Source organism: Penicillium verrucosum, assembly GCF_028828655.1.
Source record: "Penicillium verrucosum strain IBT 35672 chromosome Unknown utg000003l_segment0_segment0, whole genome shotgun sequence".
NCBI classification, from domain to species: Eukaryota; Fungi; Ascomycota; class Eurotiomycetes; order Eurotiales; family Aspergillaceae; genus Penicillium; species Penicillium verrucosum.
This window is the reverse complement of record NW_026643212.1, coordinates 4,070,471-4,087,921: the sequence shown is the minus strand read 5'-3', so window position 1 is coordinate 4,087,921 and position 17,451 is coordinate 4,070,471. Positions and strand designations below refer to the sequence as shown.

At 47.3% G+C, this 17,451-nt stretch overlaps 11 protein-coding genes across 11 annotated transcripts; 4 read left to right on the top strand and 7 right to left on the bottom strand.

Moving 5' to 3' along the window:
• Nucleotides 1-214: 214 nt before the first annotated feature.
• Nucleotides 215-946, bottom strand: N7516_009150 (uncharacterized protein; the record flags this gene model as incomplete). The annotated part of the gene is made up of 1 exon (XM_057221869.1): nt 215-946. One exon carries the CDS (start codon nt 944-946, stop codon nt 215-217), a length of 732 nt encoding a protein of 243 aa, XP_057072141.1.
• A 794-nt stretch (nt 947-1,740) lies between these two features.
• Nucleotides 1,741-2,040, bottom strand: N7516_009149 (uncharacterized protein; the record flags this gene model as incomplete). The annotated part of the gene is made up of 1 exon (XM_057221868.1): nt 1,741-2,040. The coding sequence occupies one exon, from the start codon at nt 2,038-2,040 to the stop codon at nt 1,741-1,743; it is 300 nt and encodes a 99-aa protein (XP_057072140.1).
• Nucleotides 2,041-2,918: 878 nt separating this feature from the next.
• N7516_009148 (nucleotide triphosphate diphosphatase NUDT15) lies at nt 2,919-3,625 on the top strand (the record flags this gene model as incomplete). Its single annotated transcript, XM_057221867.1, has 3 exons — nt 2,919-3,006; nt 3,107-3,309; nt 3,464-3,625. 3 exons carry the CDS (start codon nt 2,919-2,921, stop codon nt 3,623-3,625), a joined length of 453 nt encoding a protein of 150 aa, XP_057072139.1.
• Nucleotides 3,626-3,813: 188 nt separating this feature from the next.
• Nucleotides 3,814-4,817, bottom strand: N7516_009147 (uncharacterized protein; the record flags this gene model as incomplete). Its single annotated transcript, XM_057221866.1, has 2 exons — nt 3,814-4,108; nt 4,162-4,817. The coding sequence occupies 2 exons, from the start codon at nt 4,815-4,817 to the stop codon at nt 3,814-3,816; spliced, it is 951 nt and encodes a 316-aa protein (XP_057072138.1).
• A 1,425-nt stretch (nt 4,818-6,242) lies between these two features.
• On the bottom strand, nt 6,243-7,000 carry N7516_009146 (uncharacterized protein; the record flags this gene model as incomplete). The annotated part of the gene is made up of 2 exons (XM_057221865.1): nt 6,243-6,293; nt 6,353-7,000. 2 exons carry the CDS (start codon nt 6,998-7,000, stop codon nt 6,243-6,245), a joined length of 699 nt encoding a protein of 232 aa, XP_057072137.1.
• Nucleotides 7,001-7,570: 570 nt separating this feature from the next.
• N7516_009145 (VOC family protein) lies at nt 7,571-8,086 on the top strand (the record flags this gene model as incomplete). Its single annotated transcript, XM_057221864.1, has 3 exons — nt 7,571-7,713; nt 7,767-7,929; nt 7,991-8,086. The coding sequence occupies 3 exons, from the start codon at nt 7,571-7,573 to the stop codon at nt 8,084-8,086; spliced, it is 402 nt and encodes a 133-aa protein (XP_057072136.1).
• Nucleotides 8,087-8,389: 303 nt separating this feature from the next.
• N7516_009144 (uncharacterized protein) lies at nt 8,390-9,646 on the bottom strand (the record flags this gene model as incomplete). The annotated part of the gene is made up of 1 exon (XM_057221863.1): nt 8,390-9,646. One exon carries the CDS (start codon nt 9,644-9,646, stop codon nt 8,390-8,392), a length of 1,257 nt encoding a protein of 418 aa, XP_057072135.1.
• Nucleotides 9,647-11,426: 1,780 nt separating this feature from the next.
• Nucleotides 11,427-12,397, top strand: N7516_009143 (nitroreductase family protein; the record flags this gene model as incomplete). Its single annotated transcript, XM_057221862.1, has 3 exons — nt 11,427-11,912; nt 12,025-12,139; nt 12,192-12,397. The coding sequence occupies 3 exons, from the start codon at nt 11,427-11,429 to the stop codon at nt 12,395-12,397; spliced, it is 807 nt and encodes a 268-aa protein (XP_057072134.1).
• A 360-nt stretch (nt 12,398-12,757) lies between these two features.
• N7516_009142 (uncharacterized protein) lies at nt 12,758-14,159 on the top strand (the record flags this gene model as incomplete). Its single annotated transcript, XM_057221861.1, has 4 exons — nt 12,758-12,853; nt 12,895-13,866; nt 13,919-14,068; nt 14,151-14,159. 4 exons carry the CDS (start codon nt 12,758-12,760, stop codon nt 14,157-14,159), a joined length of 1,227 nt encoding a protein of 408 aa, XP_057072133.1.
• A 257-nt stretch (nt 14,160-14,416) lies between these two features.
• On the bottom strand, nt 14,417-15,368 carry N7516_009141 (chitin deacetylase; the record flags this gene model as incomplete). The annotated part of the gene is made up of 3 exons (XM_057221860.1): nt 14,417-14,478; nt 14,550-14,914; nt 15,019-15,368. 3 exons carry the CDS (start codon nt 15,366-15,368, stop codon nt 14,417-14,419), a joined length of 777 nt encoding a protein of 258 aa, XP_057072132.1.
• A 398-nt stretch (nt 15,369-15,766) lies between these two features.
• Nucleotides 15,767-17,185, bottom strand: N7516_009140 (CCDC47 family protein; the record flags this gene model as incomplete). The annotated part of the gene is made up of 3 exons (XM_057221859.1): nt 15,767-16,145; nt 16,207-17,086; nt 17,131-17,185. 3 exons carry the CDS (start codon nt 17,183-17,185, stop codon nt 15,767-15,769), a joined length of 1,314 nt encoding a protein of 437 aa, XP_057072131.1.
• Nucleotides 17,186-17,451: the final 266 nt, after the last annotated feature.

Here is a 17,451-nt window from a genome sequence, read left to right as displayed (position 1 = left end):
AGGAGTCATGTAGGCGCTACCCAACAAGCCTCCAAGCTATCCCAAGCTATCCCAAGCTAGCACTAGTTAGTCTATAAAATGGATACTTATTCGACCGGAATCGGCATACGATAGGAACGTTTCAATTAATATTCACATAAAAGGTGAGACTTGAATCGAGGGATCTGGAAAATGGCCACTCCACGCACACGTCGTCGACTCCGCTCATATCCTCTCAAACAAGGATGCCGGCGATATCCCGAAAGTGTTCGAAGTTAGGCTTACGAGCAGCCTCTTTAGCATGCCGATCCGCCTTCTTATTCAATTTCCGAGGAATACGCCAGAACTCAATGCGCATTCCTTGTTCATGCCACCGTTCAACCTCCCCAAGTAAACACAGCCAAAGGTCCTGATTCTTGACCGGCGTTCCCGCCTGCGTCATCCAGCCATTCCGCACCCATCTCTTGACCCATGTCGTGATACCCCTCACCACGTATTCGGAATCCGTAGCGATGACCAGAGAACGAAATCCCTCACCAACCCAGTGTCGAAACCGAGTAGCCGCAATAACAGCGCGGAGTTCAGCGCGGTTGCTTGTATGTCGGTGCTCAATGCCCGTGGGACCTTCTTTCTCGAGAGGGAAACTGGCATAGCCACGGCTTTGGGAGTTTCGGCCGGAACCCTTGAAAACAAAGCTACAACCGCCTCTTGGATTTGCGCCGCCGTTGTCTAGACATGCGCCATCTGTGTAGATCAGGAATTGGTTGTTCTCGCCGTTACGGCGGATGAACCGATCTACGGGCGGTATGGCGCTCTCAGTTGTGTCGAGAGCGAAAAGTGACTTGGGGGTGTCGTTTTGATTTGGGGGATTGAATTTTCGAGGGAAGATGCGCCCTCTGCCGACTCTGAGATCTGTGCGAGGAGCAGAGAAAGTGAGAGAAGGCCCGTGTCGACGACGCCGAGCCATGTTGGATGTGGCCTTTTTGAAATACAGGTTAGCTGGAAATTCAGAAAGGTTACTTTGTAAGCCCAGGGCATACCCAGGGCTCGATGTATGGTGTAGTAAGTTTTAGATGTTGAGGGTCCAAGGGAAAACTCACCAGGGAGAAGATGGGAAAAGATGGTGAAGGGAGGGGAGGATGAGAGGATGGAGATCTCCATGGGAATGAGATCTCATGAGACTTTGCTAGGACGTGAATTATGTGAAAGACAAACAAATTAGGAGATTTCTGGATATCACAGGGTCAGCGACGATTGTCTTTTAGTAGATAACTAGTTAGTTTCTTACCTGAAACATACTTCTCGACAAACAGGCCTATTCCAGCACGTTTGAGTCTGACCAAGAACTCACTTTCGATCTACCAGGTAGTCTGACTAGTTACCAGTGAAATGAAGGTGAAGTGAGGGTGACACGACGATGTATCAAATATGAAACATTGGAATTAACACCTATCTACGCGACAACGACATAGCCCAACCGAAAGAATCACAAGCAGAATATAATTACACCATTAACCTCGTTTTTTTCCTCTTCAATCTTCATTCAAGGTGCCAACACAAGATCGCCACTTCAATCGGCTCAACTAACGATTCATATACAGCGATGCCCTCAGCCTCTCATACCAGTTGAAGGGGCTCTCAACTCGAGATCGAGGATGTATGTAACAGCCCCACTCAACACGCTACCCAGTGGAAAGCATCCACCGATCCACCAGAGCTAGCGCTAGCGTTTGGCACCGGTGGTAGACTAGCAAAGGTATCTCAAAGCGGCAAGACGCTGGCGTGTGGCACCCCACTGGACGAGCTAGGTGTCTTGGAGGGAGTAATGTGTGGCACTGGGGTAGACACAACAGGTGTCGTTGAGGGGAAAGCAGTTGGCGTAGCTAGTCTCTTCACGAAGGTTGGGATGGGCGTGCTGGATGGGCCTGGGGTTTGGCTGGATGGGACCACTTGGCTGCTTGCTGGACCGAGGACATTGAGGAGGTCGAGAGGGGATTGAGCTGCGGCGTTGCTGCTCAGAGCCGTCAGGGTGGACAGGGTGAGGAGGATGTTGAAGTGCATTTTTGGTTGGTTTGTGTGGAGGGATGTTTGGTGGATGATGTCAAGTGAGGTTTTGGAGTTTGGTTGATGGAGAATATATGCTGGGAGTGTATGGGATAGGATATAAATATGGATAGGGGAGAGAGAGAGAGAGAGCAAGGAGGCGATCAGATTTGTATAGATCACATCGCTGTATGGTGGAAGCGGGAACTAGATGAAGATCATAGAAGATCAGTCTCAGCTCTGACATGTCAGGCCTGAAAGAGGCTGTGATAGGTTATAACTTTTGTTTTCGTGTGATAGGATTCGTATACTCCATAATTCGATATTGGTTATGCAGGAACAAGCATAGATTGAAGATCATTCCTGGTTTAAGCATGTACTTTTGTTTTGGCCCCTTGAGTTACTGAATATTTAAGCGTAGGAAGTAATCATGTTGTACTCCGTATGTGCTCCGTATATGAAGTAGATCGAATGCGTTTCAGGATGTGATGTTGGTCACACTTTAGCACTTGAGATAGGCGCTGTACTATATATGCAGCCATCAAAGTCAAAGAGTATATATAAAACAGTTGATTTCACCAATTATCCACGAATTACGCCTTTTTCAACCTTTTTCTTTGGCATATCTATGAAACTCAAAAAGGAGACCATTTAAAAAAGGCGTCAAAGACATCACAAGCATAAGCGGCTGCATATTCTTGTGATGCACCTTAGTAAAACCTATAATACCATAATAACTACGGAGTACACAATATACAACATAGAGTATAGGATATTACCCCTGGAGCCTGGAAGAACCAAGAGAAAATCCCCCCACTTCCTGATAAGCGTAGTCACACTTCATCCAACTTCTTCTTCTCCCCCCAAAACACCCCCAACTTTGTACAGTATATAAAATGGATCCCAAAGTCGGTGTCGGCGTCTTCGTTTTCAATGCTGCAGGCAAATTCGTCATTGGAAAGCGAAAGGGAAGTCTTGGCGCTGGTAGGTGTATCCAATACCCCCACACTCCCACATATGCAACAGACAAGCAATTATAAGGAATTATGAGCAAAGCTTACCGATTGTACTCTTGTAATTAAAGGCACATGGGGATTACCAGGTGGACACCTCGAGTTCGGTGAATCATTTGAGACCTGTGCGGCCCGTGAGACCCTCGAAGAAACAGGTCTCAAGATCGAGGATGTGCGATTCTTGAATGCCACGAATTCAATCATGAAGGCGGAGAATAAGCACTACATTACCATTTTCATGGGTGGCGTTTGTGAGGAGGGTATTGATCCTCAGGTATGATTGATATTTGCTTTTTTTTTGTGTTTTAAGTTTTGTTTATGCGAACTTGCTTTTTTGGTGGCATCTTTCATTGAATATGCCATACCGTGGCTGCTCACCCTGCAGGAGTGGAAACGGGATACATGGCTTACTTTTTGGTATGTTGTAGGTACTTGAGCTGGAGAAGTGCGAGGGGTGGGAATGGATTTCGTGGAATGAGTTGCGTGTGTACGGGGAGGAGGAGATGAAGGCTGGTGATGGGTTTGAGGGGAGAAGGTTGTTTTTGCCTCTTTTGGAATTGTTCAGACAGCGTCCCGATTTTCGGGTTTGAATTTTCTGCAGAATTGAATTTCCATTCAAGGAGCTAACAAAAACGCTGTATATTAGATCTGATTCTCCTGCTCTTTGCCTAAGAAATCAGATAATATACGCCATGCTTCATATTCTTTCATCCCCGATCATCTCCCGAACACAACCTTGGAAGTTTACCTTGGACATTTCCTTAACAGCAGTATCAAGTCAAGGAACGCGCGCACCATGACTTTCATCAGCAGCTCGCTTAACCCCCACTTGGAGGACAATCCTCGACATGTATGATCGCAATGCCTCTTGTAGCCACAGTGGGAAGGCTCTGAGCGACCCAACCACCGAAGAATGTCTAGGCACGATGGTCTGACCACTCTTCCGAGCAACAATATGTTCCACCACTACCCGAGAGACGTCCTTTGCATCCAGGAGTGGTTGACGGAAATCAGCTTGATATTTAGTGAAGCCATCGATCATGGGAGTCTGAACCCACGTAGGGTGAATGGTACTAGGTATTATCAGCATGATTTCCTATTGAAGCCCGGCTTTTCCCATACTAACCTCGTCCGCACATTCGGAGCCTTGTACCAATATTTCAACTCTTGCCGAAGACCCTCCTGGAAAGCAAGAGCGCTAGCTTTGGAACAAGCATAGTCCACCATATCGCCTAGAGTAACAAAGCTCGCCATGCTCGCTATTGTAAGGACATGGCCATGGTTCATACGGATCATAAACGGGAGGAATTCTTTCATGATGAGGAAATGAGAGATGATGTTGACTTCGAATGTCAGACGCAGTTTCTCCAGTGGCTTTTCGAGGATGGTTCCGTGTTGGAAAACACCAGCATTGTTCACGATAACAGTCGGATCGCCGTGTGAGTTTCTAATATCAGTGCCCGTTTCGGAAAGAGATTCGGCCGATGTTATGTCTGTTTGATAGAATGTGACGTTTTCTGGAAGCTCAAAGGTAGGCTGGTTGATATCGAGGATCACAACGCGGACTTTCTTGCGAGAAAGTTCTTCCATTATTTGTTTGCCGATGCCGCCACTGCCGCCGGTCAAGAGGACTAGCTCATTCGCTGGGATCCATGTCTCGCTGGCTTGGAAGTTGTTCATGACTCGCTCTGAGAGCTTTTCTTGAAGGTAGTAAAGGACGAAAGAGCCGATCACAACACCCAGCAACGACGTGGTGATCGGGACATTCAGGAGGTTGAACATGGCGCCAATCGAGAGACCCGATAGTCAGGCAAAGTATGAGTGGTCCTCGAGCAAATGTGGCCTAAAGAAGAGAAAGGAATAACAGTCAAGAGCAATTTTCTCGAATTCTCCTATCTAATGTGCCGGCTTGTTTGTAATAGAGAGTTATTTTATCCTAGAATCAGCCGTTATATTTCCGTGATATATTCATGCCGAGAGTGCTGCGTTGTACAGACCTTTGTCCCGGCCCCGGGTGTGGCTAGGCATAGGACCTTTTCAGCCGAACTCGAGTAAGCCATTAAGACTTGGTTGGATTAACCGAGATTACTATCGACTGAATAAGTTCTAAAGCATTGAGAATGAAGATCCAATGCGGCATGGATCCAAAGGGGGAAAAGGCTCATACATGCCAAGCTATGAACAAAGAAGAAAAGCGGAAGACAACAAAAGGTTTCGGGACTATCTCCCCGCACTCAGCTTAACAGGTGATTTATTCGAGTGAAAGTAGCTGGATCGTCTGTCTGAAGGCTTGGTCATGAGTGTATTATGCACCCCGGGACTGATATAAAATTCCCAAAACTAACTGGCAAGGGATTCCGCCTTCTAAGGGTTATGCAGCCTATCTTACTCAAGGTTCTGGAAATCTACTAGCGTTCAACTGACCAAAAGGATGGGCATTTTATTTCTTACGGAGGGTCACTTGCGAAACTCACTAGATATCACTGTTGAGATACTCTACGGGGATATCTTGGTCAGAGTAACACTATGTTTTATGGATACAGTTCTAATCGAAGGAGAGGAGAGAGAAAAGAAGAGTGTTGATTTTCAAAGAACAAATAGAAGCCATCTGATGCATATATATATATGTGGCCAGGAACCCAGTGCACGCCAGCAATCAAGAGGGCTTGTAACAGACGCACATTAATGTGCGAGAGACCTGGAGCAAATCAATAGGACCCGAGGTAAGGCTTTCAACTTTGCCACGAGGACGACGAATTTCGACTGTAGCCAGGCCGAGACTGGGTAGTGGTTTCGATATCGTAGGACCAACTATCAGGATGAGCATGGCGATATATACGAGCTTCAAGGCTAGGTAGGTTCACTTTTGTAGATTCTATCAAAGAATGAGGGACTTATAGGGATCCTGGCAGCTAATCAACAGCCATTATGGATAGTGGTTATAATATATGTGTATAGTAGATAGTAGTGTAACAGGATAATAGCAGGAAGGTTCATGAAGGAGGAGGATTCATTCTTTTATATCATGTGGCAGGTATAACTTTGGAAGTTTGCACAAAGCAATGGAATGTGCTAGAAAGGGTTAAAATGAAGTTGAGAGAGAAGATGAGGTTCTTAGATACCCGCCAAGCCGACACAAGAGCCGGAAACACCTTGGCATTTGCTTGAGTTGCTTGAGTTGCTTGACTTATACTTCAAAGAAAGTAATCAACTTGAACCGAAAACCCAGTCAGATACGATAACAGCAATAGTGGCAACCTATACAAATGTCAGTTGATCTATACACACCACAATCTCTTAAAGATTAGAATACTCACCAACGAAATATCCACCCCGGGCATTACAATGACATCCATAGCAGGTCGATACCCCTGCCTAGAACCTCTCATCAAAGCCAATTTCTCATTATGATGAATACTCTCCCGGACTTCAGCAACCTTCCTATCCCCATCAACAACATCAAAAAGCGCCAGCGCATTCCCATGTCGTTCAATATTCAAAGTAAGCATTTTCTCACCCCGACGCTTCCCCTCAAAAGCAGCTGCATTCTCAAACGAAAGGTCAAAATTCCCAAACGAAGTATTCCCCAGCGTCCAACGCGGAGCACCAGTAGCTATCGTCGCAGTATCACACCCAGGCAAGCTAACCGACCAATTATTCGTCCACGACCATTTCCGATGCAGCTCGAAGAGCGGTAGACCTGAATCATCACGGAACTCCCGGCACGACCGATCGGTGTATTTGCGACCGGTCACCGTAAACTGTGGCGTTCCATCTTCTTCGGTGATCTTATATGCGACGGCGGAGTGAGGGCTGCCGAATGGTCTGAGCACGAGGGTTGTCTTTACGCGTGCTATGTACTGGTTGCGGAAGGCGATTTCGCGGTCTGGTGATCGAAGGGTTTTGCGGGGTTTGGAGGTGAATGGGTGCGATAGTCTGGCGTTGGAATGGGAGATGTAGGACATGGTTGTTGGGGTGGCCGTGTTTATTTCAAAGGCGCTGGGATTATGCGGGGTGGCTCTTTATACCTCCACTGGGTTGCATGGTTGCATGAGTATGTATCTCTACCTATCCTTGCGGCATTTATCTCATCCAATGCCGGATGATCTCACTGCCTTGCTGAGCCACATCATGCCAAGGAATATCCATGAAGCTATCCCCCTCGGGGCATCAGCGGGGTAAGTGATGTGATGACTTGTGGCTGCATTTTGTCTTGAATGGTGTGTTGTGATTGATAGTATGAATTCAGCCACCTCTTATACCCCTCTTAAAAGTTAATCTCCTAATATTTAGACCAACACATCGAGAAATATCGAGATTGAGAGCAGTAAAGTATAGAAAACAACCTCGGGTATAAAACATCCATCCATGGATGTCCATTATTTGATGAGTCAGAAAGCCACGGCCCCAGGGCCCCGCAGGCCTCTAAGGCATCTTCAGTTAGGCAACCACCGTGTAACTACAACAGTTAACTAGTTAACTAGTTAGTTAACTAGTCAGTCACATCTCCATACTCCGTCCTGGTCAACACAATTATGGCTGGGAAATTCACCGTCAAATCTCTGGACCATCTGGTCCTGACTGTCCGCAACATCCCCAAAACCGTGGCATTCTATACAACCTATCTCGGAATGCGGCACGAGACTTTTACCTCACCAACTAACCAATCCATTCAGAGGTAACCCCTCTTTTTTTATAAACAACTTAGTTCAAAAGAAATTGACAAAACAGACATGCCCTTATCTTTGGCTCTCAGAAAATAAATCTCCACCAATCGGGCAAGGAATTCGAACCTAAAGCCCAGGATGCTATGCCAGGAAGTGCCGATTTGTGCTTTTTGACAGACGAGAACGTGGGAAAGGTCCTGGAGGTGTTCCAGAATGCCAGAGTTGAAGTATGAACACTCCCTTTTTCCCCTCTCGTAAATGGTATATGATAGAGACTGATCTCTACAGGTTCTGGAAGGCGCTAAGGTTGTAGAAAGAACCGGAGCCGTTGGGAAGATTCGCAGTGTATACGTGAGAGATCCTGATGGAAATCTTATTGAGTGAGCCTTGTTCATTTTCTCTTGGGGTATCAAGTTGACTAACCTCCGCTGCAGAGTGTCCAACTATGTTTGATGAACCCATCTGGACCTATAATCAGATACTTTCTTCTCTTTTGATGGATGTACCTCCCAACATTTGTCATAAATAGTAATGGGATGTGGTTTCTTTTCCCTTCACAGCTCGGACGGCCATCATGATCGATAAGCCGTAAGTGTACCCGAGTGAAGATTGAGTAAATCTTGGAAGAGACAGCTTTCACGAAGTACAGATTGTCGGACCATCTTAGAATTGATACATGCAACCCGATCAGACCTTAGCCCTCATTTTTGGTCCTGTTTCCACCACACGCGCAGTCACCAGAACCAATGCGCCCAGCAAAAAGGATAACCCGCCCCAAATCTGTGCTCCAATGTAGCCGTCTGCCTTGGCAATGAGAGCTCCACCTAGGGGTGGACCAGTCAGACAGGCAAAGCTGACAACCGTAAAGCCCATGCCGATGCGGACTCCGGTTTTGCTTAGGTCGGGCGTAAGACTAGAGAGTGTTGATGGCCAGAGGCCCTGCACACCATTGGAAAACATGCCATAGAGCACGGCAAAGACGTATAGGCCCGCAATCGAATGGACAGCAGCCCAGCAGAACATCATCACACTAGCAGCTAGGGTTAGGGGAATGATGGTATTAAGTGGTCCATACTTGATATCGGCCAAATAGGCAGGAATAAGACGACCTATGATTCCTGCTCCATTGGTTACAATGATCAAATTGCTCGACTCCGAGTGGGACATGCCGAGAGTGTTGCGAGCAAATGCACCAACGTAATAGAAGGCGAAGTATAAAGCCCAGAAATTCAGAAACATGCCCAGACAAAAAAGCACGTAGGTAGGTTCCTTAAACGCCTGCCATTCAATAAGGGCACCAGCCTTACGGGGGGGTAGTCGAGGCTTCAACAGAAGAACAGCAGGGATACTCGTAGCAAGCATGACAAACCCCAACACCCTAACCGTCCAACCGAATCCGATCGGGTCTAAAAGGACTTTGACCAAGCCGGGAAGAAGCATGCCTCCGGTTCCACTCCCAACCAGACAAAACGCCAGAGCAAACACCCTCCGCCCAGAGAAGTAGGTAGCCACCAGTCCCATGACGGGACAGAACTGTAGGCCACTGCCAAGGCCTGTGCAGATACCCTGAGCGAGGAATAGCTGCCAATAGGTTGTCGAGAGCGAGGTCATGAAGACCCCGAGGAGCTGCAGAAGGACCCCGGCATAAAAGACAGAGTGGAAGAAGCCTGCGTCTAGGGCGCGACCGGAGAATGTTCCAACAAAGAAAATGAGGAACACCTGTACCGATCCGACCCATGAAATAGCCGATGCTGAAACGCCAAGTTTGGATTCGTAGTATTCTTGGAATACGCCGAAGGTGACAATGTACCCCCAGGTGTTAAACACCACTAGATGGCCCATGATGGCTTGGGTCCATGCCTTTACTCCCCCGTCGGGGGGTAGTTCAATGGGGGAAGATTGTTGGTCGGACGAAGACTCGGGATCTTCATCGTGCTGTGTCATGGTGTGGGATGCAATAGCAATATGAATCATCCAATGTGTGCAAATGGTTGTTAGGGTGACTGAGAGAGACTATTTATGTCCCAATTGTGGTATTTGGAATGAGAAAATACAAATGAGTCAAATTGTCGGGTTTAAGAAGCGATTGTGACAACCCCTGCCACCCGCTATACCCGCTATATCCACGGGGGGCCGTTTTTGAATTGGCGCACGCTTGACATGATACATATAATAACCAAATAGTTATATCTCTCAGGATACATATAGTATGTAGGGTTCATTATCCTACACATTCGGGTCACTGCGAAGGTCCAATTTTACATACCAAGCACCGGCAGATCGACAGGCTCCATTATTTACCTGATCCGGCTGTCTATGGCTGTGTTGGGTACTTTTGTTTCCTTTCGACTCCATTTCTTGCTCCTTGGGCTTATATGTGGATATGTCCCCGTTTGCTGTGACGAATTAGGAGTTGATATAATATACTGACATTGAAGTTCAATTCGGAGACATCAGCTTGGCGACTTTGCAGATAAAACCGAGAGCATTATTGACCATTTCAACTCGGTCGAGGTATTTTCAATAGTAAATTACCCTCCAATACCTCATAGTCATATAGCTGTGTATGAAGAATACTAGCCCAACTAGCCCATCTGGATGGGATGTGATTGTGGTAGGTGCGGCACTTCTACCTTCTAGGACTTTGTATGTAGTTATAATATAGACCATATATGCATCTTTTAGACCTATAAAAAGATACTAGGTGGTAGAATCACAGAGTCACATTCTTTGCCTGACTAATGCACTAGTATCCATGGATACTATAAAAGATAAAAGATTGGTGTTTGTTACTTCTTACTCCTGTCCATTCCCATATCAATGACGACATCGTGGATCATCCGACTGAAAACAAACAAAACAGGGTAGGGCCGGCCCTCTCGCGTAAACAGATGACACGTATAAAGGAGAATGAACCCAACAACCTTCTACGAAATAGCAGAAATCTCGTCGAATCCCAGGAAATGTTTTGGATTTGCCCATTTCGTTATGAGGGTATTATATCCCTTGATATGGGGCGGCTTCTTGAAAAATGAAATCTCGACAATATGAAAAACAAATAAAAAGGATAAAATACGACATTTGCTCACATATTCACAGTTTTGGGGATTCAATTGTTTCCATATATCAATATCAATATCACCATCTATCAGGTTCAGGATACTTGTTCCGTGATAGTTCCCAGCTCAGGTACGTGATGGACTTCCATTCTATTACTTCGATTCTTTTTTTTTCTCCCCCTTTGCAATGGCACACGATGATGCAGCTATATCCGTGACTTACCTTTTTATGGTGAAATTGATACCTTACATGTTTCAAGACGGGTCTCTGAGTCTGCCAAATCTTACCTTGTGTTTTGCAATCTGTGTCTTATGTGTCCATGCTAACTCAAGTCAAGTTAGGTATCTTGTTGATTTTTTAATAAATATCATTGTAATGAAGAATGCTATGGTGTAGGAGTATATGTTCAAATTCGAATCCATTTATTTAATCTACGTTGTATATTTCTTCCAGGTACTTTACTCTGTAGGTAATCTCACCAATTGCTGATTAACCCAGCTGATAAATGATTAGTTAATCCCGTAATTCCTTAATTCCGTAATTCCGTGATCTCACGATAGTTAAGCCAGATTAGCAACTGAAACATAAGCAAGAGCCTACATGTCTATATAAACAATATACCCGCACATCAAAAGTCACCTGTAAATTAATCCAAACCATCAAGATGACAGCCCGCCTCATTCAATCTCCCCTAAACACCATCACTCGCGCAACACTGTCCAGAACCAGTCCAACACGTCTCATATCCACCCACCAAACCCATCTATATCGAACCCAATCTCACCAAACAACATCTCGGTCATTTTCCTCGTCAACCCGCAAACCAGCCCCAACCCCAGCAGAAAACATGTCTAGCGCCCTAATCGATTTAGCCAAGAACAGGCGCACGATCTACCAGCTCGGCAAGAAGAGCCCAGTCCCAGACTCTAAGATCGAAGAGCTTGTCAATGCCGCCATCCTCAATGTCCCCAGTGCGTTCAATACCCAGTCTACACGGTTAATCGTGGTCCTGCACGATCAGCACGACGGACTATGGGATATCGCTATTGAGGCCTTAGGGGGCCTTGTTAAGGCGGGTAAGATCCCACAGGAGATTTGGGAGAAGCAGACGTTGCCTAAGTTACTTGGGTTTAAGGGGGCGTATGGAACAGTACGTACTTTACTTTTTCTTCTTTTTCTTCCAGGGCCTTTGATTCGATGTTATGGTTTTCTCTATTGAAACTCGAAGTATCTAGTCCTGTCCATAGCTAATCAATACCCAGATCCTCTTCTACGAAGACCCGGCACACATCAAACCCATGCAGGAGAAGTTCGCTACCTACAAGGATAATTTCTTGCCGTGGGCGGAGCACTCCAATGCCATGCATCAGTACTTCCGTATGTTTATTGTTTTCCCTTTCTTCGTGTCTCGCCTTCTAACTGTTGCCAGTCTGGACCGGCCTTGAAGCGCTCGGCTTCGGCGCAAACTTGCAGCACTATAGCCCGCTCATTGACGCTGGTGTTGCGAAACAGTGGGATCTGCCTAGTGAGTGGCGGAATGTTGCTCAGTTAGTCTTTGGAAGTCCTGAAGGTGCTGTTGGGGAGAAGGTGCAGAAACCTGTTGAGGAGAGGGTTAAGATTTTCGGGAAGTTGTAGGTCTGATATAGACATAGATGAGGGAGGAATTGGAGTATTTGTATAGATGTTAGACTTTCACCGTTTGACCCCGCGCTTACTCCCACCCAGGCACGTGAGTGGATAATTACCAATCTGAACAACTGGAAAACTCGAGATACTCTATGGATAAATGTCAGAGAACACATTCTCAAACAGAATCCGAGTCACAAGTTCACATCCTGATCACCCTGGCAATCCAGGTTACATTCCGTGGAAACAGACGAGTATCGCCCCAACGAACACCACAAGAGGGGGAATATTAGGCCTGGGTATAGGAAACAAAGGCTTACTACCTGCTGTTTTAGATCCAAGCTTAATAGATACCACATCCCTAAAGTGATGGGTCAACAATACTCTCCGGAGGGCAACGCTGGCTCAGAGGACCCGTTGAACTCCTACCCCAACCCTCCACTATCGCCATTCATTCCGAGCAGTGTATATCAAGATCTAAAGGTTGTGGATTCAACGGCACATAGTGGCGAGGCAAACCGCCTGTCGAAGGACCCCCTATTATCGGGCCGCCTACTGGAACTTCTCAAGTCGCAGGCGAATCTATCTTGGACAAGAGGAAGAATCAATCAAACCCGACCAATGCTCCAATGGACAAACCAGGAGATTCCAGTACGACAATGTACAAGCTAGAGTCCATTGAGCTAGACGACATGATCTCTCGGCTCCTGGATACGGCACATTCAACCAAATCCAACAAGACGGTGCGTCTTAACAATTTCGAGATCACCACCATCTGCGTCTTATCTCGCGAACTCCTCCTTTCCGAGCCCACTCTCTTAGAGTTACCCGCCCCCATTAAGGTCGTGGGCGATATCCACGGCCAATATACCGATCTCATCCGAATATTCCAAACATCTGGATATCCGCCGGAATCGAACTATCTTTTCCTCGGCAACTACGTAGACCCAGGAAGACTGAGCCTGGAGACCATCCTCCTACTCCTATGCTATAAAATCAAATACCCGGAGAACGTCTTCCTGCTCCGTGGCAACCACGAGTGCGGAAGCGTTTGCAGAATGTCTGGCTTCTATGACCAGTGCAAGCGACGACACAATAAGAAGATCTGGAAGTATTTCATCGACACTTTCGACTGCCTTCCTATCGCGGCAATAGTATCCGGCAAGATCTTCTGCGTTCACGGCGGGCTGTCGCCTGATCTATTACATATGGACGATATTCGTGATATCGCTCGTCCTACTGATGTACCCGACGATGGGCTGCTGACCGATCTTCTATGGAGTGACCCGGCAAGTGGCATGGAGGAAGACTGGGAGCCTAATGACCGTGGCGTGAGCTACTTCTTCAGTGAAAAGGTTATTAAAAGCTTTCTGGACCGACATGGTTTTGATTTGGTGTGCCGGTCCAATATGGTTGTCGAGGATGGGTTTGAGTTCTATCAGGGCCGGACTCTAGTGACCATCTTCTCAGCCCCAAATGTAAGTTGCGTTGGATTTCCTAGCCTTTCGATATATTGCTAATCTTCCCCAGTATTGCGGCGGCGAGTTCAACAACTTGGGCGCTATCATGTCCGTTTCGGAGGACCTTCTCTATAAGTTTGAGTTGATAGAGCCGCCAGACTTGACTGCATCAAAAAATCACAAGGGTCAAATAAAGCAAGATAACATGCTAAACAAACCTGTAAGTTTGGTTGTCCCTTGTGTGTTGTTTATGTGCAACGATGCTGGGAGTCAGTTACTGACGAATGATATGTCACTGTTAGGTGATATAACTAGTCAATTAGCCATGTCCGTAGACACTAGCTCGTATATGAAAATAGGTGATCCAGGGTGATCCAGGGTGATAACCTAGAATTATATTGACCAGGCGCGCACGTCTCCAGAAAGTCTTCGTCAAGAATAACATATTTGTTAAGAAACCTAGGGGTTCTATACACAGACATCCCTTAGTCCAAGTACAAAGACCAAAAACAACAATGACCAGGAACGACCAGGAAATAAAAGCATAGCTGCCACTAACACCAGCCATCTACCTGCTAGTACGATACCAAAACTCAGGCGGATCACCAAGACACTCGCCAACAGTGACAGCTATAAGAGAAATATATTAGCCATATCCCATAACCACCGACAAACACAAAGAAAAGAAGAAAAAAACATACCACTCAGCCCCCTCCTCTCAACATCCTCAAGCATATTATCCACCAAAATCTCGACGGTGTGCTGATGCGCATCATGCGCCAACACAATCGTCCCACCAGCATCGACTTCCCTCTTGAACTTCTCAAAACTAATCCAGTTCGTATCGGGGTTATCATTCTCATAGTCCTTCGTATCAACACTAGCCCCAATGACATGGTATCCCAGATCAGCCATGGCGCCGAGGACGACGGGGGTATGTCTGAGGAACGGAGGACGCATGTAGGTCGGGAAGAAGCCGAGGATGCGCATGAAGGCTTCTTCGAGGGTTCTCATTTGGTGTACAATTTCTTCGTATGGAAGGGTATCAAGGGAAGGGTGGTTCCATCTGTATGGTTATTCGGTTAGGATATGTTGGTGCTTGGACTTGACTTGACTTGACTGGGGAAAGGAAGCGAAGCGAGAGCAGGTCATTGGGTGGTATCAACGAACGTATGAGACCCCAGCTGATGTCCTTCTTCCAATGTGCGTTGCACTATCTCAGGGGAGGTATCGATGTGACCTCTGTTATGGCCGTTGAGGAAGAAGGTTGCTCTAACGTCGTGTTCGGCGAGTGTATCTAGGATCTGGGGTGTGTAGATGTACGGGCCGTCATCAAAAGTGAGAGCTATTGTGCCTGGGATGGCACAGTGGGTGATTATGGCACCGAAAGGTAATTTGGAGGCGTTGGGATGGAGGGTATTGGTGGTTGTATTGGTGTTGATACTGTCTCCTGTGGGAGCGGCTTGGGATATGGTTACAGCCGAAAGTAGTAATGGAAATAGGGAAACGAGGAAATGCATTTCGATGAACGAATGAACCAGGTCGGAGTATATAAGGATAATTGGAATGCCTGTTGATGTTGATGCCTATGTTGAATGGGAGTGATGGGGCGAGGTTATATATAACGTTGGCCAGGTGCCAGATGTGAGGCAGCAAGGATATCTCTACTTCGCTGCTTCCTCGGATTCGAATCAGACACAGACGGAGTTCTGAACATAAAAATCTGCATTGAATATAACTGAACGTTTAGATTGCATCCCCAGTGTCATGGTAGATATTATACCTGCCACAAATAAATACGAATACATCAAATTAAAAAGGTATCAAAAGGGCAGGATAAAACATTCAACCCGCACCTTTCCCACAGCAAAGGAGCGAGAAGACAGAATAAAAATCCTCCAAAACAACGACACCCCGTTTAACCCTTCCGGGTACTCTTCTTCGCCTGGCGTCTTTGTCCCTTCTGAGCCTCACGGTCAAGGAACTTGCGCTGCTCGTCGGCACTCAATCCACGCAGGATGCGCTCACGCTCATCCTTCTTCATCTTCTCGGCGGCAATGCGGCGCTCCTCGGCTTTCTCTTCTTCGTCGATACGGCGCAGCTTCTTGATCTCCTCTTCGCGGACGTTACGGACCTTGCGCATGACTTCGCCACGGAAGTGAGCAGAGGCGACCAGCTTGTCGGACAAGCGCAGGAACTGGTTGAACAGAGGGACGGTGGAGGCGTAGCCGGACGGGGAGGAGGAGGCGAGGTTAGCGGAGAGCTGGATGCGCTTCTTGGGGATGGTCTCCTCAATCCTGTGAAACACACATTTGTTAGCAACTAATCCGATTAAAGTCCCCCACTGAGGTTACGTACTTGGTGGGTCTGTCGACAGGCTGGTCCGTGACGATCAAGTACTCAAAGTCATTACCAGCCTGCTCAATGGCCTGGATCAACTCCGGGGTGAGGAGCGTATCGCTAATCTCGGCACTCTCAGTCATCACGGTGACCCACGAAGGGAGCTTGGGGTTGTCCTTGGAGAAAGTGATGGAGGCATCGTAGCGGTCGTTGCGGAACTTGCGCATGTGGCTCTTGTGAACAACGGCCCAAATGAAGCCGTCGTAAGTCGAGCTAGGCACCTTAACGGGAGCAGAATCCTTAGCGAGAACGGGAACGAGATCCTTCTCCTTGCCATCGAAAGCATACAGCAGAGCCTCGTATTTCTCAACGGGGGGCTCCCAGCTCTCAAAGAAGAAGCTGAAGGCATACTCCATAATGAAGGTGATGGGGTTGTATCGCTTGGGCATCTTGATGTTGACATCGAGGAAGGCAACGTTCTGGCGGCCAGTCGCATACGCGGCGAACTCGGAGGCAGACCTCTCCTTCAGCAGCGACTCGGGGTTGGCGAGCTCCACGGTGATCGCCTCACCGTCCACGGGAGCCGGTCGGGCGATTCCATCAAATCCAACGACGGAAAACTCCTTCTGAAGAGAAGGTCCGTGGGCCTGCGCCCAGTCCCTCGCCTTGCGTCGGTTTTTGCGCGTTCCCCAGAGGTGGAAGAGGACAATCAAGAGGATGACGGGCATGATCATGGCCTCCTGCTTGAAATCGCTCGGGGATGTCCTCTCCCATACCCGGTACCAAGCCGTGTAAGGGACCACCTTAGCGGCCAGTGTGTTGGCCGCCGGGACGACGGTTGAGTCGGTGAGGAGGGAGGCAGGCGACGGGTTGGGAGCTTCCACGAAGTCGGCGAAGTCTACCAGAGTCAGCTCGGCAATTGAGATATATCAATTAACATACCATCATCGGGCTTGGTCTCCTGGGAGCCAAACACGTTCTTGAACATGCCCGCCATATTGGGAGTTGATATGATATGGATGGAAGGGAAAGGAGTGGGAAGGAAGAGATGTCTATTGCGCGGTGGCCGGTGGCCGGTGCCCGGTGCGGAGCTAAGTTCCTCCCGGGTCTAGCGCTGTCTCCAGCTTTTTGACCCGCATCAGAGAGATATTTAGGCGATTTAGGCGATTGGAGATTGAATTGGGAACAAGACAGAAATATAATTCAAAACTCCAAATATCCATCCGATTCTTCTCTCGGTACCTCCCATAACCCATCCTAGAA